The sequence below is a fragment of the Macaca nemestrina genome, chromosome 5 (assembly GCF_043159975.1).
Source record: "Macaca nemestrina isolate mMacNem1 chromosome 5, mMacNem.hap1, whole genome shotgun sequence".
In the NCBI taxonomy this organism is placed as follows: Eukaryota; Metazoa; Chordata; class Mammalia; order Primates; family Cercopithecidae; genus Macaca; species Macaca nemestrina.
This window is the reverse complement of record NC_092129.1, coordinates 171,831,141-171,857,578: the sequence shown is the minus strand read 5'-3', so window position 1 is coordinate 171,857,578 and position 26,438 is coordinate 171,831,141. Positions and strand designations below refer to the sequence as shown.

Here is a 26,438-nt window from a genome sequence, read left to right as displayed (position 1 = left end):
ACACCAAATCCAGCAATCTATTTTAAAATGTTTTTAATTTACACATAATTGTACATACTGGTATACCTCATTTTATTGTGCTCTCCTTTATTGCCCTTTGCAGATAATGTATTTTTTATAAATTGAAGGTTTGTGGCAACCTTGCATTGAGCAAGTCTATTGGCACCATTTTTCCAACAGAAGTGCTCACTTCATATCTCTGTGTTACATTTTGGTAATTCTTCCAACATTTCAAACTGTATCACTATTATTTTTCTGTTATGGTGGCCTGTGGTCAGTGATCTTTGATGTTACTATTATAATTGCTATGGTTTAAAGGTACATTCCAAAACTCATGCTGAAACTTAATCCTCAACGTGACAATATTGGGAGCTGGGGGGCCTTTAGAAGGTGATTGAATCATGAGGACTCTGCCTTTCTGAATTGATTAACACATTCATAAATTCATGGATTTAGGGGCCTTCACAGGAGGGGAACTGGTGGCTTTCGAAGAAGAGGAAGTGAGACCTGAGATAGCACTTTAACATCCTCAGCCCCCTCACCATCTGCACCACCTCAGGGTTCTGCAGAGTCCCCACCAGCAAGGAGGCCCTCACCAGAGGCAGCACTTTGACCTTGGACTTCTCAGCCTCCATAAGTATAAGAAATACATTTCTTTTCTTTATAAATCACCCAGTTTCAGGTATCCTGTTGTAAGAAACAGAAAACAGACTAAGTTCATTGGGACACCACAAACTGTGCCCATATAAGACAGCAGACCGAACCCATAATGTGTCTGTTCTGACTGCCCTACCGACTGGCTGTTCCCTCTCTCTTTTCTCTCTTCAGGCCTCTCTATTACTTGAGACTAAACAATATTGAAATTAGGCCAACTAGTAACCCTACAATGGTTTGTGTGTGAGTGTTTAGGTGAAAGGGAGGGTCACACTTCTCTCACTTTAAATCAAAAGCTGGAAATGATTAAGCTTAGTGAGGAAGGTATATCAAAAGCCGAATAGGCCAAAAGCCATGTCTCTTGAATCAAACAGTTAACCAAGTTGTGAATGCAAAGGAAAAGTTCTTAAAAGAAATTAAAAGTGCTACTCAAGGTAACACATGAATTATAAGAAAGCAGAACAGCCAGATTGTTGATATGGAGAAAGTTTTAGTGGTCTGGTTAGAAGAACAAACCAGCCACAGCATTTCCTTAAGCCAAAACCTAATCCAGAGCAAGGCCCTAACTATTCAATTCTATGAAGGCTGAGAGAGGTGAGGAAGCTGCGGAAGACAAGTATGACACTAGCAGAGGTTGGTTCATGAGATTTAAGGAAAGAAGCTATCTCCATAACATAAAAGTGCAAGGTGAAGCAGCAAGCGTTAATGTAGTAGCTACAGCAAATTATCTAGGTATCTACCTAAGATCGTTGAGGAAGGTGGCTACACTAAACAACAGATCTTCAGTGTAGACAAAACAACCTTCTATTGGAAGAAGATGCTATCTAGGACTTTCATACTAGAGAGAAGTCAATGCCTGGCTTCAAAGCTTCAAAGGACAGGTTGACACTCTTGTCACAGGCAAATGCGGCTGGTAACTTTATGTTGAAGCCAGTGCTCATTTACCATTTCAAAAATCCTAGGGCCTTTAAGAATTATGCTAAAATCTGCTCTTATTTTGCCACATAAATGGAACAACAAAGCCTGGATGACAGCACATCTATTTACAGCATTATATACTGAATATTTTAAGCTCATTGTTTAGACCTATTTTTTTTTTAAAGGCTTTCAAAATACTACTACTCATTGACAATGCACCTGGTCACCCAAGAGTTCTGATGAGGATGTACAAAGAGATTAATGTTTTCATACCTACTAACACAACATCCATTCTGTAGCCCATGGATCAAGGAGTAATTTTGACTTTCAAGCCTTGTAATTTAAGAAACTCATTTTATAATGCCATAGCTGCCATAGACAGTGATTCCTTTGATGGATCTGGGCAAAGTGAATGGAAAGCGTTCTGGAAAGTTTTAACCATTCTAGAGGCAGAATAATCCCATTTAACTACTTTTTCTTCTGTTGCATATGCTTTTGAGGTCTTATCTGAACAATCCTTGCCCAGAAAAATATCACAAAATGTTTTCCCTATGTTTTCTTCTAGTAGATTTATCTTTTTAGGTCTTGCATTTAGGTATTTAATCCATTTTGAGTTGCTTTTTGTAATGATGAGAGACAGAGGTCTAGTTTTACTTTTCTGTATGTGGTTATCCAGTTTTCCTGGCACCATTTGTTGAAGAGATTGTCCTTTCCTCAATATGTGTTCTCGGCACCTTTGTCAAAATTAGTTAGCTGTAAATGTGTGGATTTATTTCTGTATCCTCTATTCTGTTCCATTGGTCTCTGTGTCTATTTTTATGCCAGTACCATGCTGTTTTGGTTACTATAACATTGTAGTACATTTTGAAGTCAGATAGGGTGATGGCTCCAGCTTTATTCTTTTTGCTCAAAATTGCTTTGGTTATTTGGAGCCTTTTCTGGTTTCATATGAATTTTAGGATTGACTTTTTTCTATTTCTGTGAAATAATTTTGTGAAAAATATCATTGGTATTTTAAAAGGGATTGTATTGAATCTGTAGATCACTTTGAGTAGTATGGACATTTTAACAATAGTAATTCTTCCAGTCCATGAACATGAGACCTCTTTCCATTTATTTGTGTCCTCTTCAATTCCTATCATAAATGTTTTACAGTTTTTATTGTGGAGTGTTTTCACCTCCCTGATTAAATTTATTCCTGGATATCTTAATTTTTGTAGCTAGCATAAATGAGATTGCTTTCTTTATTTCTTTTTCAGAGAGTTCTCTATTGTTTTATAGAAATGCTACTGATTTTTGCATGTTGAATTTTGCATCCTGAAACATAAATTAATTAGTTGATGAGTTCTAAAGGTTTTTTTTGATAGAGTCTTTAGGTTTTTCTATATGTAAGTTCATATCATTTGCAGACAGACACAATTTGACTTCTTCTTTTTCAATTTGAATGACCTTTCTTTCTCTTGCCTAATTGTGCTTGCCAGGACCTCCATTACTGTTTTTTAATAAAAGTGCTGAAAGTGGGCATCTTTGTCTTGTTCCAGATCTTAGAGAAAGAGCTTTAAACTTTTCCTCCTTTAGTATGATTTAACGGTGGGTTTGTCATATATGGCCTTTATTGTGTTGAGGTATGTTACTTCTATTTGTTGAAAGTTTTTATTATGATGTGATGTTGAATTTTATCAAAAGCTTTTTCTACATCTATTTAAATGATTATATGGTTTTTGTCCTTGATTCTACAATGTTTATTGATTTAGGTATGCTGAACCATCCTTGGGTCCATGGAATAAATCCCACATAATCATGATAAGTGATCTTTTTAATGAACTGTTGAATTCAGCTTGCTAGTATTTTGTTAACTTTTTTTTTTTTTTTTTTTTTTTTTTTTTTGCATCTATGTTCATCGAGGAGATTGGCCTATGGTTTCCTTTTTTGGTTATGTTCTTGTCTAGTGTTAGTATCTGGGTAATGCTGGCTTTATACAATTAATTTACCTCCTTTTCAATTTTTTGGAATAATTTGAAAGCATTGATGTTCATTTTTAAAAAATGTTTGGTAGAATTCAGCAGTGAAGCCATTTGATCCTGGGCTTTTCTTTGATGGGAGATGCTTTATTATTGATTTAATCTTGTTATTTTTTATTGTTCTTCTCTGTTTTCTGTTTCTTCATAATTCAATTTTGGTAGTATATGTACCTAGAAACTTATCCATTTCTTCTAGATTTAGCTTTTTATGAAAGTCACTTATGATCCTTTGTATTTCTAGGATCATTTCTAATGTCTCTTTTTTCACTGCTGACTTTATGTATTTGGCTTTTATCTTTATTTCATAGTTAGTCTGGCTAAAGATTGGTTGATTTTATTTATCTTTTCAAAAGAACAATTATTGGTTATATTGATCTTTTTAATATTTTTCTCTATTTTGTTTATTGCTGCTCTGATCCTTATTATTTCTTTCCTTCTACTAATTTTGGCTTTGGTTTGTTCTTGTATTTCTAGTTTCTTGAGGTACAATATTAGGTTATTTATTTGAGATTTTTCTACTTTGTTCATATAGATGTTAATTGCTATATACTTCCCTCTTAGAATTGTTTTTGCTGTATCCCATAGGTTTTGGTATATTGTATTTCCATTTTCATTTGTATTAAATTATTTATTAATTTCCTTTTTAATTTCTTTATTGACCCATTGGTCTTTCTGGAGCTGGTTTGGTTTCTATATATTTGTATGGTTTCCAAAATTTCTCCTGTTACTGATTTCTAATTTTATTTCATTGTGGTCTGAAAAGTTACTTGATATAATTTTGATTTAAAAAAAAATTTTCTTGTGGCCTAACATATGATCTATCCTGGAGAAGATTTCATGTGCTGTTGAGAAGAATGTTTATTCTGTAGCGGTTGGGTGGAATGTTCCATAATGACTGTTAGGTACATTGGGTTTACAGTGCAGTTTAAATATGATGTTTCTTTGTTGATTTTCTGTCTGAATGATCTGTCCATTGCTGAAAGTGGGGTGTTGTAGTCCTCTACTATCATTGTATTGAGGTCTCTCCCTCCCTTTAGGTCTAATAATATTTGCTTTACATATTTGGGTGCTCAACTGCTAGTTGCACGTATATTTACAATTGTCATATGTACTACTACTGCTCTCTTTTGGTTTCTCTTTGCAGTCAAGATTATTATTGGTAGGTAAAGACTTACTCCTGCTGTTTTGTTAATTGTTTTCTGGTTGTTTTATTTATCTTTTGTCCCTTGCTTCCTCTTTTATGGCTACATTTATGTTTGGGTGATTTTCTGTAGTAATTAAGTTTTATTTCTTTCTCTGTCATTTGTGTATCTGCAGTAATACTTTTCTTTGCAGTTATTATGGGGCTTACATAAAAAATTGTATAGTTATAATAGACTATTTTAAACTGATAATAAGATAACTTTGGTTGCATACAAATATTCTAGACTTTTACTCTCCTTCTACAATTTTTAATTTTGCTGCTTAATTTACACCTCTTTATATTGTGTGTTCCCTAACAACTTATTGTAGCTCGACTTATCATTGACCATGTTGACTTTTTAACTCCACGGTAGAGATATGAAAGATTATGTACCAACATTATGGTAATGAAGTATTTTGAATGTGATAATAGTTTTACCTTTACCAGTGAGATTAGACTTTCGTATGTTTTATGATAGTAATTATCATCCTTTTGCTTCCAATTGGAATACTTCCTTAAGCATTTTTTGTAACGCTGGTCTAGTGGTGATGAATTCCCTCAGCTTTTGCTTGTCTGAGAAAAAATGTATTTCTCCTTCATTTCTGAAGATAGCTTTGCTGAGTATACTATTATGACATTTTAATGACAGTTTGAATATATTATCTCATTTTGTTCTGGCTTGTAAGGTTTCTTTTGAGAAATCTGCTCATAGTCTAATAGAAATTCTTATGTATGTGACTTCATATTTTTCTCAAAAAGCCCCCAAATTCAAAAACTTTTTTGTTTTAAGAATGTCATAAATGACTAAGCTAGAAAGAGAGAGGAAAGTAAAGTTGGAGAAATGCAGGACAATCAGTAGATGGAGAACAGAAACAAAAGTCTACATAAAAAATACAGTTGAGATGGTGTACGGCTACCATAATGTAAGGTTAAGGGAATCCTCTCTTTCTTTTTCAGTGACTCAGAGACTGGTCACTGCTTGATAAAATTTTTTTCTAGAGAATTCACTAGTATTAGAAGAGAACACAGAAACCAGGGCTACCTTTTAAACTCATTGTTTCAGATATAAGGTGAGAAGTGGTGTGTTGAGGCAGAGAAGCTGGAATTTGAGCTTTGGTTAGGAAAATAAAGAGACCATAGGAAGAGCTGCAGTGAGGAAAAATTAATTATGTGACTTCTTCTCACACTTACATACATGCAAAATAAGTTTACATAATAATTATTGAGTCATACTCTTTTTTTTTTTTTTTTTTGAGACAGAGTTTCACTCTTATCACCTAAGCTGGAGGGCAAAGGCGTGATCTCGGTTCACTGCAACCTCCACCTCCTTCATTCAAGCAATGCTCCTACCTCAGCTTCCGGAGTAGCTGGGATTGTAGACATGTGCCACCACGCCCCTTTTTTGGTATTTTTAGTTGAGATGGGGTTTCACCATGTTGGCCAAGCTGGCCTTGAACTCCTGACCTCAGGTGATCCACCCGCTTCGGCCTCCCAAAATGCTGGGATTACAGGCGTGGGCTGACTGCACCCAGCTGAGTCATACTCTTTAAGGAATATGTGTGTCAAAGATAGCCTTGAAAGAGGAAAGAAGTGAAGAAGATGTCTCAGAAGCTCTAAATGGAATGTCAGATGTGGACAAAAAGAGTTTGGGATAACAGGGAAAGGGTTTAGAGCAGAGCAGGAGGGAAGAACACAATGGGACTGGTGCTATTACAGGTGCTAATCAATGCCCTGGAACTGCTATGACTGATCTAATGGGGACACAGGCAGGAAAGACACAGTCCCTCTTCTCCAAAGTCTCCCAACCTAGTGATGAGCACTGACAAGTAAATAGTGACAACTCTACAGACTTGTAAGTGCTAAGGTGGGAACCCATGGTGTGCACTGGGAGCACAGACGAGGAATCCCTTGCCTAGTGCTAAGGGAAGGGGGTCAGAAGAGGCCTCCCCAGGAAAGGTGACATCCAAACCAAGTCCTGACATAGAGTGGGGGCTAGGCCAGCAAAGATATGTGTGGAAATGCATTTCAGGCCTGTGGAAAGTTTGTGAGATGAGAGACCATGACTCATTCATGGAACCGCAGGTAGGTATTATGGCTGGGATAGAATAATTTTTCTGAAATGTGGTCTTTTCTCAGTGGTAGGGAGGAAGGGGAAAGGGAGAGATGCACAGTGTCTCTCTCAGAACTTAAACATTTTAATAAGGCAATTAATGTACATGTATATATACTACAAATCATTTGGATGATTTACATATATTCAAGAGCTATAACAGTAAAGAAAATGTAAGACAATACCAAATTCAGCATTTGTTTTTCCTTTTAAAAGGATATATTTAAACACTGATGAGAGATGCACTGGAATTGTAGGCAGGATTTTTATTTTATTTATTTATTTATTTTTTCAGTTATTGCTTACCTGCAAAGTTCCTAGTCCTAACAGTAGTTCAGAAATCCACAAATTTCTGAAGTGTGAGCTAGCACCCCAATTCATCTGACCATAGGAAAGGCTTTACTGGACTGGTACAATTCAAGGGAGATTCTTGCACTGTCCTTGAGTTTCAGTAAGTGCCTTTCCTTTCAGAGATACTGGAGAATTAGAACTGTGAAGAAAGTCTTCCAGTGTACAAAACAGAAGCACAAAAAGAGCCATTGACCTTAATGGGACATTTGAGGAGGTTGTACAATTAAAAGAGGGTTGGGGTGCTAATGGGGCTTGGGGTGCTAAATAGAGGGTAGATTCTTTTCTTACCCATAAATTGTACTTGGCTTCCACATCATCCGGAAGAAATTTCATCTGTTACTTTCACTTGGTCTTCACTCTTATTTTAAAAAACCCTTCTCTTCAGAGCAGAGCAGGTATCTGGTGAATTATCACTGTGACTAAACAAATTGTCTTTTGCCCAGTAAATTTTAAATATGTATATTACCCACTATGGAATTTATTAGGCCAGCTAAAACTTGAGTAGGAGATGTAACTAATTTTAATGGATTTCATTTTGATGTAGATAAGCACTAAAATTTAGAAAAGCATGAGGCAATTAGCAACTTAAGACCTTGCTAATAAAATGCTATTTTACTTTCTGACAGAGAGTGCAATAGACAGAGATCAATTCTATGAGTAAATTGGTTGAATATTAGTGCAGAGCCCTGTGATGCCATCAAAACGTATTAGGCATATTTACTATATCATGGGAAAGTCCTCAATAATAGCACATACCTCCCTGATGGAAAAAGTGGCCATTTATTTTTAAAACTTTTATTTATCTCAGCTCAAATGTTTAGGTATATTTCTCCCCCAGTTAGAATATTAGAATAGGGACTGTATTGTTTATAACTAACTGTATCACTAGCATTTAGAACACTATCTGGTCTCTAATAGGCTCTCCATAAATATTTTCAGAATAAATTAGAATCATCTGCACACCTACTTTGACATACACTGTCTGGTGCTTTCAGATCTGCCGCACTCGATTTTTGTCAGAGCTAGTCAGATGTCCCATTGGTCCATGTGGAAGCTGAGGCTCAGAGAGCTATTTCCAAGGACAAATAGCTAGCAAGTGTCAGATGTGGGATTCAGCCCAAGCCTTCTTACTTCACTCTCAAGAATGTTTTCTTGTTTACCTTGGATTTAAGGAACAATTCTGGTTCTTTGCTGGGAAGACTGGGCACTGGCTGCTAGAAAGCTTTTTGAATTCTTTCTTCCTTCTGCTAGTATCTTTTCCCCCAAAGACCCCTGATATGAACTAGATAAGTTACTACTGGATTTCCTTCCAGGTTTCAATGTTTAGTGATATACCAAGACATCATGCCACCTCAAAACACTTCTAACCCAAGAGTACCTTTAGTGGTACCCGTGAGGGTCCCTCAGGACTCTGGCTCATAAATGGGCTCTCAGGCTTCAGGGCCCTCATTTGGCCACTCAGGGCTCTTCCCTCATAAACATGCTTCTTCGTATCACATGGACAGACAGAAAGTACTGTCCTGATGAGGCATTTTTGGCTCTGAAGCCACTTCTCACTCAGGAGGCAAGAGAGGGATGTGATAGAGTCTTTGCCTGAATTCTTGAAGGGAGAGGCTTGGCCTGGTTACACATATTTCTTTTGTTAGAAAATCCTGATTAAAATAGACATCTTTTACTTCACCCAGCAGATCCGTAGTTGTTTATTTTCTCTCTATTATAACCAAAATTTGGTTTTTCCCCAACCTTTGGACTCGACCATGAAGATGATAACCATTTTTAGATATTTATATAATATTTATAATATATTTTATGTAATGTTTTTATTATATACATTTTACAAATGTAAAATTTCTCACTTTCTTCATAACAAGATCTGGGGCAAACAATTTCAGGTAGGTTAAACAAACAGTATTTTTAAAAGTTGTAGGGGACACTTTACGGGTAGAGGCCTTGCACCCGTGTCTCCCTCCTTAATTAGCTGGTTAGACTGCAGACTCACTCTTTGAGTGAGAGGGTCTTGGTTTGTATATTTGGGGGCACCGTATGTGTGTGTGCGTGTGTGTGTGTGTGTGCGCGCGCGTGCCCGTGTGTATTTGTACACAAGTTAAAAAATAAGAATCCTAACACACAAGGAGTTTTATTGTTTACACAAAGATGTTGGTAGTTTCAGGGAAATTTCTAGGAAGGGGACTTTCCATCCAGATGGCATTTTCCAGTAGCAGAAAGAGAAGAGAACGACGTGACTCTTAGTGCAAGCACTGTGCTGGGAACTCCATGTACGCTATGAGTTCAATTTGTACTTAAAAATAAGTTTTACTGAGTACCTTCTAAAAGTAAGTTACTGTGCAAAAGCTGGGAAAACAAAGACAAATAAAGTACATTCCTTTACGCCAAGGAATTTACAATCTGGAAGGTGAGGCAGGTGAACAACTGGTGATTATAATTGGGTGTAATAAGGGTTATGCAAGAAATCCGTACCGACTTATGCAGGAGGACTTAGGAGAGGCACCCATATTTTGTCTTAGCCAGACAAAGCTTGATAAATATGTATGTGGAGGGGTTTTAGGAAAGACTTCCCCAAGGAGGTGACATTCACCTTGAGTCTTAAAACGCCAGTCCAGAAACATAGGCACAGCTTCACTGCAGGCAGAGGGAAAAACATGCAAAACTCCCAGAGGCAGAGCTGGACAAGTTCAAGGCCCCCGCTCAAATACCTATGACCGGGAGGCAGGGCCGTTTTGAAATGTTCAGATTCATTTTGATGGCTGTGGTTAATGGGTCAAGGATTTAAAGTGGGGGAAAAATAGAATTAGTTTTGCATTGATAAATATAAATCTGTCAGCATTTTCAATATAGACATATGATTATTTTTGTTTGCTTTTTTTGGACGTTTTGCTTCTTCAGAATGATAAGAAATAAGGAACAGGGACTTTGCTATAAACAGACATTCACAGGACCACCTGATTATTATGCTGGTCTAATTCTCTTCCCATGCAACATTTTATTGAAAAAGCTAGTGTATTATGAAATTAACTGACTTAAGTTCATTGTCTTACAATATGATTAATGGATTATGGAGAAAATGACACTGGAGGCTGGAAACCTAGCATGAGGTTGTTTGAGCAATCCAATGAGTGGAAATGCTACTAGGAGAGAGAATTGAAAAGATTGGGAAGGAGGGGTTGAAGAGACACAGGCCTCAGGGATATCTCGTGAATTTCTGGCTTGGGCAACTAGGAGGACAATGATAAAACTATTAATAGTGAACATTTATTGAGCACCAACTATGCACCAGGTACTGTTCTATATCGCTTCACATATCTGAGCTCATTTCATACTTCCAATAACGCATGACGTAAGTACTACTCTTTTCACATTTCGCACATGAGGAAGTGGAAACAGAAAGGATAAGGAGCTTGCCCAAGGTTACACAATTAGTAAGAAATAGATTTGGGAGTCGTCAGTTCATAAAGGTCTTGCAGCCGAAAACAATGGATAGAATTACTCAGGAGGTATCTGTTGGGTGAGGAAAGGGCCAAGGGCGAAACTCTGGGAAATTCCAGTATTTCAGGAATCGGCAGAGGAAGAGTCGTATATTTCAATATGTCAGGAGTCAGCCTGTGAAAGAGGATTGAGTTGGACCAGTGCAAGAGGTAGGAGGCCCTGGAAGACAATGGCGTGATAGACACCAAGGGCCTCCAGGGCGGGACTGCCGCCTGCTTATTCTGGATGAGGAAATGGAACCTGGGGAATGGCAGAGCTGAGATTTGCTGGAAGTCCTGAGATTTGCTGGAAGGCTTGTGTTCTTCTCATGGCTCCATAACCCCTTTGGGATTAAGGCATCATTTGTAGGACAAGCTTGTAGTTTTTATTTTTATTTTTTGACTCGATAATCTGGATTGATGAAGAATGAGGGAGTGGGACTTGGTTATGAATTTAAAATCATATTGTCTCCTTCTTAGAATGCTGGTTGTAAATTTAATTTCTCTAAGAAATCGTTTATTGGAGCATTTAATGAGTAAGAAAATTACTTGCTTTAAATTATAGCTCTTCTTTTCTCTTTAGTAAGAATTAGCTAAAAAGTATCTAGGAGGAGAAGCAGAAAACCCCAATTATCCTCCGAAAATTCATTCTTATAGTGAACCTTCAGAAAGTTTGTTGGAAACCCTTATTATTTACAATAATTGTTAAGATAAGCTTATTGAATATTCTTCCCAGATTAAAATTCAGCAAACCTCATCAGTTCTCAAAGATCTCTGCCTTCCTCAAGCCACTAGGTAGCCAATAATTTCCATTCCTTTTATTGAATTGTATCAGCTTCAGAAGATGCTATATAATCCTATTGGTTTTTGTCCTTACAATAACACTGCTGGGATCCATCCTGAGGGTCCTTCAGGGTCTTTAATCCCTAATGTCTGGCCACTCTTTCTTCTTAGTCTGAGCTATATATATCATTTTCACATATACCACACATACCATACATGTCCCATTTGTTCAAATCCTACATTTAAAAGTCTCTTGCAAAAGCCAGCTTGGGCCAGGCATGGTGGCTCATACCTGTAATCCCAGCACTTTGGGAGGCTGAGGGGGGCAGCTCTCTTGAGGTCAGGAGTTCGAGACCTGACCAGCCTGGTCGACATGGTGAAACCCTGTCTCTACTAAAAATACAAAAATTAGCTGGGCGTGGTGGTGTGCACCTGTAATTCCAGCTACTTGGGAGGCTGAGTCATGAGAATTGCTTGAACCCTGGAGGTGGAGGCTACAGTGAACCAAGATCATGCCATTGTACTCTAACCTGGGTGACAGAGCGAGATTCTGTCAAAAAAAAACAAAAAACAAAAAACAAAAAACTATCTCAAATACTTGAGTCCTTTATGAAGTTTAGCACTTGGCTTATTTTTTGAAGGAATACTACCTTTCTTCCTGAATTTATCTTTTCATCTCTCCTCCTCCAACTTTCTCTGGCAGTGCTTTTTGCTGCTGGACTCCCAATTTAGTCATCATAAAATCATTGTTGTCATAAAACCTGCTTGAATAGCCCTGAGCATAACTTGTCAATTTTTATTTATTTCTTTGTTTACTTGTTTGACTGTCTCTTCCACTACCTTAAATATCTAAGGAGATAGGAATTGTGTATTTTTTTATTTACCATTGTAAATCCTATTTGATTTTAACTCCAGCGTTCTTTTTCTCACAATATACAGGTAGCAGAGGCAGAGAGGGGAGGTATGTCCCTGACGCAAGGACCCTGGAAAAGAGATGAGAAAGTTAGGAAATGTACCCACTCCTAAAGCTAACCAGAAAACTCCATGCTAGGTAGCTGGTGTAAGGGCTGGATCTGTAGGGGAGATGAGCTGGGAGCCAGAAGATGAAGTGTTGAGATGGAGGATAAAGGAAAGTCTAAGCCAAGACAGGAGCTGGAGGACACACATGGGAAGCTGGCAGGATGGGGTCAGGGGTCAGAGAGCAATCAGGGTAGAGTTGGCTTAGGATAAATTTTGCTAAGTCAGGGTATCTGAGGACAGATCTCTTTTTATTAACCATTTTGCATGCTCTTGTCCCCCAAAGGCCTGTGCCTCCTTGCACATTCATTTCACAGAAAGATGCCACTAGGAAAATTTGAACTGAATAGGAAAAAAACTATCTGGTGAAATGAAAATTATCAGAACCTTACATGAAACTGTGGCTTATCATTCCTTTCAACAGTCCAAAAGGAAAAATCCAGCATGAAGGCAAATGGATACTAGAGATTACCAAAAGTAGATTACAAAATGTGCAGTCAAAATTAAGTGGAAACCTTCAGAGATTGTTGAAAGGGAAAGTGTCCAAGAAGAATGGGAAGTTAAAACTGAAAACAAAAGTATAACTATAAGCAATCCAATCAAAAGCAATTTTGATGAAGAAGAAAAATGATAACTAGAGATCGGTATAACTACAGGGAGAAGTTTTATTAGAGTTTCTTTTAAAAAAAAAAACCTACATAAATAACGTAAGGAGGGGAATATAATCAAATTCAGATGTAAACATGGCTTTAATTTATCTGTGAAAAACTAGCTCTGTGACAAAATAAGAGAGAGGAAAAGCTAGTTCCTAGAATGAGTTGAAGATTGCAAAAATACTTAAGCTATGGGAGATGGGTAAACAATAAAAGATTCTTTCAAAGCTATATTCTCAGTGAAGATGAGCAGCAGGAGCCTGCCTTTTTCAGTTTTGATGTAACTTTTTAATAATATAAAAACATAAGGCCTAGAAACAAAATTTCTTCCTGTATATTCTATAATAACTCAGATTTATTAGTTAATAACTTTATACCCCACAATAAGCTTTTATATGCACTATTTTATTTAATAATATTTGACTATTTTCTCCTAACACATTTTCATAAATTAGAAAATCAACATTCTTCATTCTCTACCTTCTTACTTAAGACATTTTAGTGTGTTGCTTTATCTCTACACAATCTTTAGTGCTTTGCTTTACATCTACAACTCAAAAGAAAATTTCTGTAACAAATGTAGTCCCTGGCTAGGTGCAGTGATTCAAGCCTATAATCCCAGCATTTTTGGGAGGCTGAGGCAGGTGGATCACCTGAGGTCAGGAGTTGGAGACCAGCCTGGCCAACATGACAAAACCCTGTCTCCACTAAAAATACAAAAATTAGCCAGACATGGTTGCCTGCACCTGTAATCCCAGCTACTCAGGAGGCTAAGGCAGGATAATCACTTGAATCTGGGAGGCAGAGGTTGCAGTGAACCAAGAACGCACCACTGCACTCCAGCTTGGGCAACAGAGCAAGACTCCATCTCAAAAAACAAACAAACAAACAAACAAAACCAAATGTAGTCCCTAATAAAGAAACAATGATAGGAAATTAAAGAGAAAATGACTTTTTTTCTCAGATCATTTCTTTTTCTTTTTAAGATATTTACAAATTATTTTCTCCACTGCCCACTTCATAGCTCACGTCTGGCACTTTCAGCTGGAATTAGGAAGAGCTCATGTGCTCAGCCCCAAAACCATATCTACATTCCGACTGCCTGATTCTTCCTCTTTCAGACCTCTCTGTACAATGTCTGTTGTGTTTCAGCTTTTTGATTCTTCAAATTAGCATCTCTGCCATAAACTAGATTTTGATATTGTTTCACCCCAGTCAACATTCAGTAATAGAACTTACATGAAAGAGTTCTTCCTCTGTCCTTTGCACATTTTCTTTTATGTTCTGCATTTGATGATACTTTGCTCTTTCCTTTTCTTCTGAATCCTTGATTTGAAAAAAACTTTGCATAGCTCTCTGTATATCTTACTAACTAAACTTTTCCAATTGATATGACTGTCTCCACCATGTGACCTACAGCCTCAATGAAACACTTTCCTTTAGGCATCTTGAGATAAGTGGCACATGATATTTTCTCATTTTGTAGTGGGGAAAGGCAGAGAGAGGCTAAGTACCTTGACTATCTGAGTGAGGAGTTGATCTCCAAGGAGCTGTTTAATGAGTAGACATTAGTTTCTATTGAGTTGGATGATCTATATTTGGACCATGTCATAATTAATAGTTTTACTTTCCTGAAAATTAGGTGTTCTCATAATTTGGAGTTCTGGCTAAATTAAAGGTTGTCATTTTCCCTAGTTATGTTCTATTTTTCCGATACGTTATTTTTGCTCCCACCTCTGTGTTAGTGGATGGTGGCTTTTCCAAAGGTGGTCGCTGTTTTCAGATTCTGTGTTCCCTAGAAGGGAACAAAGCCCTTGAAAAATCACTGAGACTTTATTACTTATTGATTATTTCTTTCATTTTGTATCTAGGGTTTTGAACTGATATCATATCACTTTCAATTTAAAGAAATAAAGTGAGTATAGATTAGATTAAAAATGAAAAGCGTAATTAGAATTAGGATGTCCTAGATGTTTTCTGGTCATCCACTGAGAGCAGAAAAACATAAATATGTAGATCTACACATATAGGAAAAGATGCTAACCAGTCAAAGAAGAGAGGTGGGCATTTGGTTGAGTTTCTTTGCATGTTGAAAACAGGTGCTCTTTGCCCCATTTTGTTGAATCCAAGTCACAACAAAGTGGTAGAATGTTCCTTGAAAGGGGAGGAGTATGGGAGAGAATTGGGAAAAATGAAGCCACTGGTACAGAGACCTGGTCATTAGTCCAAAAAGATAGTTTCTTCCAGATAATGTACAAAAATAGAATGGATGTGGGGGGAGAAAGAACAGCCAGAAAGAAACAAGGCTGTGCAAATGCTTTATCTAGAAAATGTTAGCCCTCCCAGGCTAATCTTGAAACTGTTTGGGAAAAAATCCTTTAAACAAGCTACTTTGCAGTTCATGAGATCCTTTCCACTTTGTTGCAAGATTATGTGCTTTACATGCACATTAGCAGTTTTGAGATGGTCTAAATCATGCTTCATTGCTTCTCTCACACTCCAGGAAGGAGGGAGGTTGAGAATGAGGCCAGGGCTCCAGGCCTGATCCTTTCTCTTCTTCCTCCTCCTTCTTCTTCCTCTCCTCCTCTTCCTTCTTTAAAAGTAAGTCTTCAGTACTGCTTCCCTTAAAGTCTTGCAATAGCCTTATCTTGAGCTATAAGCACACACACTGCATATTCCTTCATTTGATCCCATTTTCCTTTTTCCCATGTTTCTCTAAAATAAATCAACATAATAAAGTAATAATTTGGAGTTCTGGCTGAATTAAAGATTGACACACAATGTCATTACTCTTCATTCTTTGCTTTTGCAAGTCACGTTTAAGAAAGAAACATATTTCAATGCCCTTTTGACTGCCCTTGATAAAATCTGTACTTAGGGAAACAGCAGTAATCAACAAATGCTAAACAATACTAACACGACGTATGCAGAAGTTTTTAAGCTTCACAGAAAAAAAATTTAAGACATGAATTTCCAGGAAAATTATTCTTGTAACTATCCCAAACAGTTTTTTTTTCCATCAAAGAACAAATGGAAAAAAGTGCAAAAGCCAAATCAAACAAAATCCTTAGTGTGAAATATATTTTGGAGCATGTGGAATTAAATTTGCATTTTCAAATAAATCCAAACACCCATTTAAAAAGTCATCTAACTTTTGTCCTATGAAGACAACCAGTAAAATATACTCTTTCCCTTTTCCCAGCATACTCATGTTTGGGAAAACATGATTATCTGAAGAGAAATTTACTTTTAGTAAATTAGAGTTTGAGGGGGGAGTATGGAAAGAATAATTACAAATTGTCCTTTTATTCAATCTCTTCTCTTGGAAAGAAGAAAGAGAAGAGATGTTGAAAGCCACAGAACTTTTCTAAAACGCTGTAGGGATTTTTTTTTTCTGTAAATATCCGAGTCCAAAAGGAGATTTGCAAAATGTGGAGAAGGAGATTTGAACTCATGCAGTCATTTCCTAATACAAATAAAAATCTGAAACTTTTAATGGCGACATAGTCCACACCATGAATGGTCAAAATCACTGGAGCTTATGTACAGAAAGGGGTTCCTAAGGGAACTGTGGCAAATTTTAGCATCTTCCTTTCCTTTTAGGGACTGGACACTCATCCTTAGGACTTGAGAATCATATGTGAAAATTATATAGACTTCCCACAGTCTACTGGCACATTACAGAGATGCTGGAAATATTAACCACACACGTTGTCTACATCCTCTCTTTCTCCTCATCATAAGCCACCTGTGTTCTCACTGACACTGCAAATCCAGTAACCAAAACATCCTGTTAAAATTCTCTGGCCCTTCTTATCCATGTTCTGTCCTCTGCCACAGCTCCTAAATCCTCTTACCTTTGAAAATCTTTCCTGCTACCCTTTAAAACCTCCATTCAGCGTCTTTCTCAAGTTGCTTTGTACCTAATTTCTTCATAGCTGCCTTGTAGGAACCTCAGCTTCCTCACCCCAATCATTGTTCTCTTTTCTCCACTGGTATTACTTTTCCTCCAAGGGTATCTATTGATCCTCCATCAGTCTATTGACTTGTGAATATAAAAATCCATGCTACCTTCACATTGGAACACATAATGTACCTAGAATTCCTTTTGACACCTAGCGGTGGCTCGATAAACATGGATGCACATCACACTAGAGAAATGGAGTAAAGAGAGTTTTCTGAATCCAGATTTCTTACATGAAAATGAATTTCAAGTGAATCAATTTCTCACTGTTATTTTAGGATAGCTCTCTGAATTTTAGTAGGACACCAAAGACCATTTATTATACAAAAGTTCAGAATGATTGAAGTTATTTTGCTTAATTTTTTTGCCGCTAAATTTGATGTGCCAAAGAAACTTCTAAAAAACAAAAAAGAAATGCATAATATTCCCAGCTACTCAAGAGGCTGAGGTGGAAGGATTGCTTGAACCCAGGAGGTCCAGGTTGCATTGAGCCGTGATCGCACTCCAGCCTGGGTGACAGAGTGAGAAATTGTCTAAAAAGGAAGGAAGGAAGGAAGGAAGGAAGGAAGGAAGGAAGGAAGGAAGGAAGGAAGGAAGGAGAAAGAGAAAGAAAGAAAGAAAGAAAGAAAGAAAGAAAGAAAGAAAGAAAGAAAGAAAGAAAGAAAAAAAGAAAGAAAGAGAAAGAAAGAAAGAAAGAGAAAGAAAGGAGAAAGAGAAAGAAAGAAAGAGAAAGGGAGGGAGGGAGGAAGGAAGGAAGGAGAAAGAAAGAAAGAAGTAAAGAAAGAAAGAAAGAAAGAAAAAGAAAGAAAGAAAGAAAGAGAGAAACCATGAAGGTAGCTGCCATATTTCTGGAGGTACCTGCTCTCCAGAATTAGTTCCTTTTACCATCTCATTCAGACACATGGAAAGCTTGTTTAAAATGACTCCACAAATTAGACTTAATGAAGTGACTTGACTCAACTCCCCTCACCCTCCAGTGGTCTTTCCCTGCATCAGAGTCCCTTTAGTTTCAGATGTCACTCATGACATAGAATGAACACTTAAAAGATGAGGAGGCAGCCACTGGCTGTCACATTTTTCTGAGATGTATGAAATATTCTAATATTAATAATAATTATTATTAACAAATACTAATATCCTAATATAATTATTAATCATGAATTATTCATACGTAATCATATCATTATTGTCTCTTAGTCAAATTTGTAGGTTCAGATATGTGCATGCATGTGTGTCAGTGGCGCTCAGAGAGGAGATTTAAATAGAGAGTGGGAATGGAGATAAAAGATAACTACTGCAACACTGGAGCAAGAAGCCAAGGGGAGGTATCCATTAAAAACTTTTTGGGATGTGAACTCTTTGTTTTTCTAGATTCTGGATGCCAGAACATGTGTTTTTTTTTGAGATGCATCTGTAGGAGTGTTTCAGTGTGGAATATTTGAAAGTTATCTTGAAAGTAAAGGTCAGAGACAGGAATTGAAACAGAGCTTAATTCTTAAAGAAGAAGGTATAAGATATTGCAGTTGATGGAACTGTGGTGAGCGTGTTCCCCAAGAGTGGTGAGCGTGCCTGTGTGGGCATATAAGATACACGTATGAACGATTTTATTTTATTTTATTTTATTTTATTTTATTTTATTTTATTTAGATGCAGTTTCACTCTTGTTGCCCAGGCTGGAAGTGCAGTGGCACAGTCTCAGCTCACCACAACCTCCGCCTCCTGGGTTCAATGATTCTCCTGCCTCGACCTCCTGAGTAGCTGGGATTACAGGCAAGCGCCACCACGCTTGGCTAATTTTGTATTTTTAGTAGCGATGGGGTTTCTCCATGTTGGTCAGGGTGGTCTCGAACTCCTGACCTCAGCTGATCCACCTGCCTCAGCCTTGAGATTACAGGTGTGAGCCACCGTGCCCAGCCAAACAGTTTTATTTTTAATAGCTTAATGAATGTATAATGATTAAATGTTTAGCATGTATTAAACTATGATTTCATGTAGATTTTTTAACCATACCAACCATGATTTCATACAGATTATTTAACCATACCAACCACAATTTCATGTACATTATTGCTTAAGATAGTAATGATATAAAATTTTCTTAAAATTATTCATGTAATAGAAACAAGTTAGTTAAAAGGCAAATATTAAGTAAAAATATACAGGTGGTACCCAAATATGGTAAAAATTGTGAAACAGTTTAATGAATGACTGAGCTTTGGGAAATGCCAGGTTAGAGAATTGGAAATACTCTTTTAAACAAGCACTTGCTATCTATTATTATCCTATGGATGAGTGTCCAGGAAATAGAGACGCATATGTTGTATGTTTTTAAAATGTACGGAATGAATTTACATTGACCATCATATTTCCTGTGCTAAATAAACCATTATTTTTTGGACTATAGGGAGAAACTATGTTTGCTCATAGCTCCTGGAGATGTGCTATGTGTCACAGGCCTAATAACTATAGTACATGATTTTTCACAAAAGTGCTACGTAAAGTAGAAATGTACAATAGTTACCAACCCAAGACTGAACCAGGTCTAGTGGTGTGGATAGCTTCACTTTGCCTAGGATAAAATACTTCCTCATTCTTTGTGTGATTTTCAAGCAACTTAACGACTGTTAGCTTTGCTGAGCTAAATGCAACATCTTGTACCAAATTTATTGGCTTGGCAAAGCTACAAATTTTATTACGCAAAAGTTGAGAAAGGAAAGCTGGAGAGTGCTAAAAACAGTACACTTTGCTACTGTGTAGTATCTGTATTGGGGGCTCAGCATGTTTTATTTATAGATATCTATTAATACAGAGATACAGAAAGAAATACATAAAAAATAGTTTTATCAAATAATTTCCAGCATTCAAGTGTAGCCTCAAAAGCGAGAATAGGCCAGAAGTGGTGGCTCACGCCTGTAATCCCAGCACTGTGGGAAGCCAAGGTAAGAGAGGACTGCTTGAGGTCAGGATTTCAAGACCAGCCTAGGCAACATAGTGAGATCCTTACCTCTACAAAAAAAAAAAAAAAAAAAAAAAAAAAAAAATTAAAACTTATCTGGGCATGGTAGCTTGAGCCTGTTGCCCCAGCTACTTGGGAAGCTGAAGTGGGAGTGTCACTTGAGCCCAGGAGGTTGAGGCTGCAGTAAGCTGTAACTGCACCACTGCACTCCAGCCTCGGAGACAGAGTGAGACACTGTAAAAAAAGAAAAAATAAATAATAATAATAATAATAAAGGCAAGAATAACCACAGCGAACTTTCTGTTGGGGAAAAAAATCCTCCTCTTTACATCTCTCCCTTCCTTCCCTTCCCTCTCTGAGAATGACTGTGGTTGAAAGGAGTGTTTTCCCCATGCAGTCCTCTGAGGGGTGGGGTGGGGCTATGAAGGTATCCTCCATATTCACTCCTTTGTCCAGCTGGGTTTTTTTTTGTTTGTTTTGTTTTGTTTTTTTTTTGAGACGGAGTCTCGCTCTGTCGCCCAGGCTGGAGTGCAGTGGCTGATCTCGGCTCACTGCAAGCTCCGCCTCCCGGGTTCACGCCATTCTCCTGCCTCAGCCTCCCAAGTAGCTGGTACTACAGACGCCCACCACCACGCCAAGCTAATTTTTTGTATTTTTAGTAGAGATGGGGTTTCACCGTGTTAGCCAGGATGGTCTCGATCTCCTGACCTTGTGATCCGCCCGCCTTGGCCTCCCAAAGTGCTGGGATTACAGGCGTGAGCCACCGCGCCCGGCCTGTCCAGCTCTTTTAACCTCTCCTTCTTCTCCCCACATCTCTATCTAGCAGTGCCTTAAGTGGAGGAGGGGTGGAGGCATTGAACTTGTAAAACTGGTTTGTTGGGGTTCTCCTTCCCCACTTACTTCTTGATTCTTGGGAAAATGTCTTGCTGGGAGGCTGCCTGGCAATGCCCTAGCTGCCTTCTGTAGGCTCGAATGGGGCTTCCCTCTGCCCCTACAGGAGGAAAAGGGAGCCGCTGCCAGAAGGAGAACTGGAGAGATGGACAGAGAAGGCAGGTGCCATCCCTCACCCCTGACACACAAAGAAAAAGACATAGAAATACCCTCTCTCTCTCTCTCTCTTTCTCTGACACACACACACACACACGCACGCAGGCACACATCCTGGAAATTCAGGATTCAAGGAGACAGGGGCAACATTATATTTGGCACGGTGGGGCCCTTCCAGGTCTGAAATCCTACATTCTTCCTTACCATTTACTTCACTTTCTCCAAGCTCAAGAAGGGCCAGGTGTGGGCGATGGCTGGCCACGTTTTGTGTTTCCAATTCATATTCACGGGATGACACAGATGGGGCGGGAGTGCTGTTGGAGGCGCGTAGGCAGTTTCATTTTGCTCCACTTCTCCACCTGAAGGCTGGGCGTTGCTGGAACCTGCAGGGGCAGCCTCAGCAAGGTGGGGTGGCCTGGAGTGGGGCGGAAGACGGGACCCCAGCTGAAGGAGAACCCAGGCTGGACCTGGAGGGCATGGGTGGTGGTTTGCAGGTAGGGGCCTTGAGGACAGGTTGGCCCTGACTGTTGTCAGTGTTTGGTCAAAGTTGCCAAAAGGTTACAAAAAAAGGTTGGGGAGAATCCCTGGCAAGACATATTTCCCAGGCCACCTTTCTTCCGCGGGTGTGTGTGTGGGGGTTGTGGGGGAGGTGCCGCTTGGATCCTGTGAATGTGACATCAGCTCTCCTCTCCTCTCCCAAGGTCGGCTTCAGAGAGGGAGGTCAGGGCACCCCTGCCTGGCACAGGCGGCAGCGCTGGCTTCCGGCTCCGTGCCGCCTGTCCTCGGGGAACTGTGGCCTCCCTGGGCCCCGGGGCTAGGCTGAGGTAAGCGCACCACGGAGGCCAGGGGCCCAGGTAGAGGCCCTGGGGATAGGGTGGAGGCATCTTTGGGTGTGGGTGTGGGTGTGGGTGTGGGAGGGAGAGTTCTTGCCTCTCTCTCTCCCATCTCCAACTCTTGCTTCAGTGGCTCTTTTAGGGGATGCATGTCATTATGGACCTGTCGCTGCCACTGTCCCTGTTCCCCCAACTGTGACTTCGAGGGAGGTCTGGGGGTCTGAGTGTGTCCAAACCCACGGCTTTGCTGTTGGGATAAAAACTGTCCTTTTGATTTTAGAAGGAGGAGGGAGAAAAGGTTTCCCAGCATGTGTGTTGTGCCAATCTTGGAAATTCATCCATGCTTGAATTCCACCCTCCATCCCCAGAAAACCTGGAGTAAAAAAGAGGAGATGGACAAAGTGTGTATTTGATGGCATCCCCTGGGAAGAGACTGTAAATTTATCCCATAGGTCTTATTGGGTCACTGTGAGCATTTTGGTGAAGAACAAACAAAAATTCTGGGTGCTCAGTTGTCTCACTTGAAAAATGGGACTAGTGGAAAAAGCCAATGTGTTCCATGCATGTTTTGCTTTCTTTATTAAGGCATGATGTCACCTGTAGAGTAACTGTCCTCTGCATACTTCGGGGGGAGGGGGGCGGTTTCAAGGTTAGATAGACAGGAAATTGTTTTGAAAGTGTAAACACATTATTAAATATGAAGTATTATGTGATTCCTTGTTCGAATGGCATTTCCTTCTCAATACCACCCTCCTTGCATATTCACTTAATCTTGTCCAAGAACACCTTTTTTGCCCTAAATGAAGACCCTGCCCCCCACCAAAAAAAAAAAAAAAAAAGTCCCAGAAAAGCTGTCCCCGCTTGTGCGGGGAGTAAATGGAATATTCTGAGGTTCATTCCTCCTTCCTATGTTAGGCACCATTCCTTGACCCTCCTCGGCCCCCAAGCCAGGTTGCGTTTTCTTCTGCCATTTAGAAGGCTTTTCCTTTTTGTCCTAGTAAAACATCAGCCCCTGCAGCTCTTCATCTCCCCCTGGTGTTCTTCTCCCGCCATGTCTTAAGATTGGTGGCACCGACCAATCTTAAGATTTAAGTTCTGTATGAAAAACACCTTTGCTTTTCAATCAGTTTATCAGCCTCCTTCGCAGGGGAAGTGTGGACACACAAAAGAACTTATGGGGGCTTCTGATCAGTGATAGGGAAAAGGATGGGTATGTGCCTAAATGAGCTCTGATTTTTTTTTTTAAAGCTCCCTTTCTTGCCAGTCCCTCACGGATCTTTCTCCGATAGACGCAAAGAACTTTAGCAAAAAAGACCCGCAGGAAGGGGCTTGAAGAGAAAAGCACGTTGATCTGCCAAAATAGTCTGACCCCCCGTAGTGGGGGAGTGACGAGGGACAGCATTCCCTTGTTCGACTGAGACTAGAATCGGAGAGACATAAAAGGAAAATGAAGCGAACAACAATTAAAAAAAAATTCCCCGCACACAACAATACAATCTATTTAAACTGTGGCTCATACTTTTCATACCAATGCCATGACTTTTTTTCTGGAGTCCCCTCTTCTGATTCTTGAACTCTGGGGCTGGCAGCCTGCAAAGGGGAAGCAGACTCCAGCACTGCACGGGCAGGTTTAGCAAAGGTCTCTAATGGGTATTTTCTTTTTCTTAGCCCTGCCCCCGAATTGTCAGACGGCGGGCGTCTGCCTCTGAAGTTAGCAGTGATTTCCTTTCGGGCCTGGCCTTATCTCCGGCTGCACGTTGCCTGTTGGTGACTAATAACACAATAACATTGTCTGGGGCTGGAATAAAGTCGGAGCTGTTTACCCCCACTCTAATAGGGGTTCAATATAAAAAGGCGGCGGAGAGCTGTCCAAGTCAGACGCGCCTCTGCATCTGCGCCAGGCGAACGGGTCCTGCGCCTCCTGCAGTCCCTGCTCGCCACCGCCGCCGCGTGCCCCTGCAGACGCTCCGCTGCCTTCTCTCCTGGCAGGCACTGCCTTTTCTCCCCGTTAAAGGGCACTTGGGCTGAAGGATCGCTTAGAGATCTGAGGAACCCGCAGCGCTTTGAGGGAACTGAAGCTGTTTTTCTTCTTTTTCCTTTGGGTTCAGTTTGAACGGGAGGTTTTTTTATCCTTTTTTTTTCAGAATGGATTATTTGCCCATGATTTTCTCTCTGCTGTTTGTGGCTTTCCAAGGAGCTCCAGAAACAGGTAGGCACGCTCGTTGACTTGTGAGTCTCGGAATTACAAGTTAATGTGTTCTTATTCACCTTCATGCCTTTCTTGCTTCTATTTTTCCCCATTCTTTTTATGACTGCAGCTTAGAGAGCAAGTGTCTGAGAATTATTGCTGAAAGCTACTTAAGTCTTCTAGTGAAAAATGTAAAAATCCTCTATTGAAAACAATTAGATACAATTGACTATAACATGGCATTAAAATAACTTATTGTTTTAGTATTATTATTCCATTATGTGTTTCCTTGGCTTTTAAAAAATAAGAAGAGTATGGACATACACAATTTAATCAAATGTATGTTTGTAATATATGTGTTTATACAGGTATACAGGACATATAAGAACTTAAATCTTATTTAAGCACTATTTTAATAGTGTGTTAATTTGTAAAATATTTAAGAATTCCAGTTTGAAGCCAAGGAATTTTATCCAAGTCGTTCAAGCAATATGTGTGTAGTAAAATCACCTGCAGAACAGAAGTCTGTTGACTAACGACCGCCCCCGCCAACCCCCCGCAGGCGGTTTCTGGGTGAAACAGATGTTTTCTTTAAAATTTGTCATCATTGACTTTAGGTTTCTTTTGGCAGGTTTTTGGCACCCAGAACAGTGTGAGCTCTCTTTTCAGTTTTATTCACCTGTCCTGGGAGGCGAGCTAGGATAATTCTTGGCTGCTTAAGGATTTAGGCAGTGCATGTGCATCTGCCCCGGTCCCCCCGTTTTTAGGGTCAGTGCACTTTTTTTGTCTTTTCGTGACCCTGACTAAAGAGAAAGGATGTCAAGGGAATGAAAATCCTGGAATGTGTCTGATCATTTGAAATGTACAAAATTGGGCAGATAAGCTGCATGGCTAAATTGTCAGGAGGAAGAGGCAAGGCAGTAGTGGAGAAGGGGGAGGCAGCAGATCCCACACAAGCCTGATGCCCAGGGATTCAGAATTCAAAACCCACGAAACCTTCCTTCGGTCCCCTGACCTGCTTCTCAGCTCCATCTGAGGTCACTGGTTTCCATGGAGCTACCCTCCTGAATTGAATATTGTATAGTTAATTTCTCTCTCCAATCATTTTCCCCACCTAATTTTGAAAGATATATATCATCTGGGGTACCCTGTGCCCTACACAGGATGTGAAGTGGGTACGTACTCACTAAAAAGAGGGTCATCCTGAATGGGGAAGTAGCCCCAAATTGAGGAATAACAGTGTGATTTCTAGTCTTTAGTCATGTGCCAATGTTAAGCTTCAGCAGACTGTGCTGTCCAACCAAGTTCCTTGTAGAAGTCAACCAGATTTTCAACAGACAGCATTCCAAAGCATTTCCCTGAGCCTGCTTCAAGAGGGGTGGGGGAAATCCCTTTTCAGGTGTTTGTCTCCTCTGCATTTGTATAATCTCCCTGAAGGTGGATAAGCCAAGGGCATGAGGGGGAGGCAAAAGGTGAAGTCATGTTAAGGAGGGAAAAAATAAAGAGCCCTTTTTTCTGTGTTTCTTGCTGATGGCAGGCTGTGTGCTTCATCTGCTTTTATCTGCTCTGCTAGCTCTGACTCTCCTGTGATCCAGCATGTCTCTCAGCCTGTGAGGAGACATCCCGCACTGACCTGCTCTTTCTCTCCCCAGCAGTCTTAGGCGCTGAGCTCAGCACAGTGGGTGGGAACGGCGGGGAGAAACCCACTCCCAGCCCACCCTGGCGGCTCCGCCGGTCCAAGCGCTGCTCCTGCTCGTCCCTGATGGATAAAGAGTGTGTCTACTTCTGCCACCTGGACATCATTTGGGTCAACACTCCTGAGTAAGTCTCTAGAGGGCATCGTAACCCTAGTCATTCATTAGTGCTGGCTTCACCAGGAGCCCAGTTTTAGAGTCTCTTTTCTAGGGACTCTGAAGGTAGCCCTTCTAACAACATCCAAGCGCCTCAGTGGGGACAATTTCCCTCTATTCCTGAAAATAACGACAGCTTGGTTCTTAGCAACCAAGGAGAGGGTCTTCTGAGGTCTGGTAGCTCAGGCTACTCGTGATGGGATAGATAGAAGGAGCTGACGACAAACAGGAAGCTGCTGCACATTTCAAATGAGGAACTTCAGTGAGAGGGCCTCAGGGGGACACTCTCACAGTGGCATCTGATGGGGTTTCGATAAAAATTGCCGAAGTCAGATGTGGGTTAGTGCAACCTGTGCTTCTCGTGGGAGAGTGGAGACTGAGAGGCAGAAGGGATTATACAGAGGGTTAGAATCTCTTAATTTTACTGA

General features: G+C 39.8%; 1 protein-coding gene across 1 annotated transcript in view; it reads left to right on the top strand.

The window, feature by feature from the left end:
- Window positions 1-26,438, top strand: part of LOC105482433 (endothelin 1) — a 36,478-nt gene that overhangs the window by 5,785 nt on the left and 4,255 nt on the right. Inside the window, exons 2-3 of the mRNA XM_011742534.3 lie at window positions 24,117-24,181; window positions 25,813-25,981. Of these exons, the coding sequence (XP_011740836.1) occupies window positions 24,118-24,181; window positions 25,813-25,981 (233 nt within the window). The 5' untranslated portion in view covers window position 24,117. The remainder of the gene's footprint in view (window positions 1-24,116; window positions 24,182-25,812; window positions 25,982-26,438) is intronic.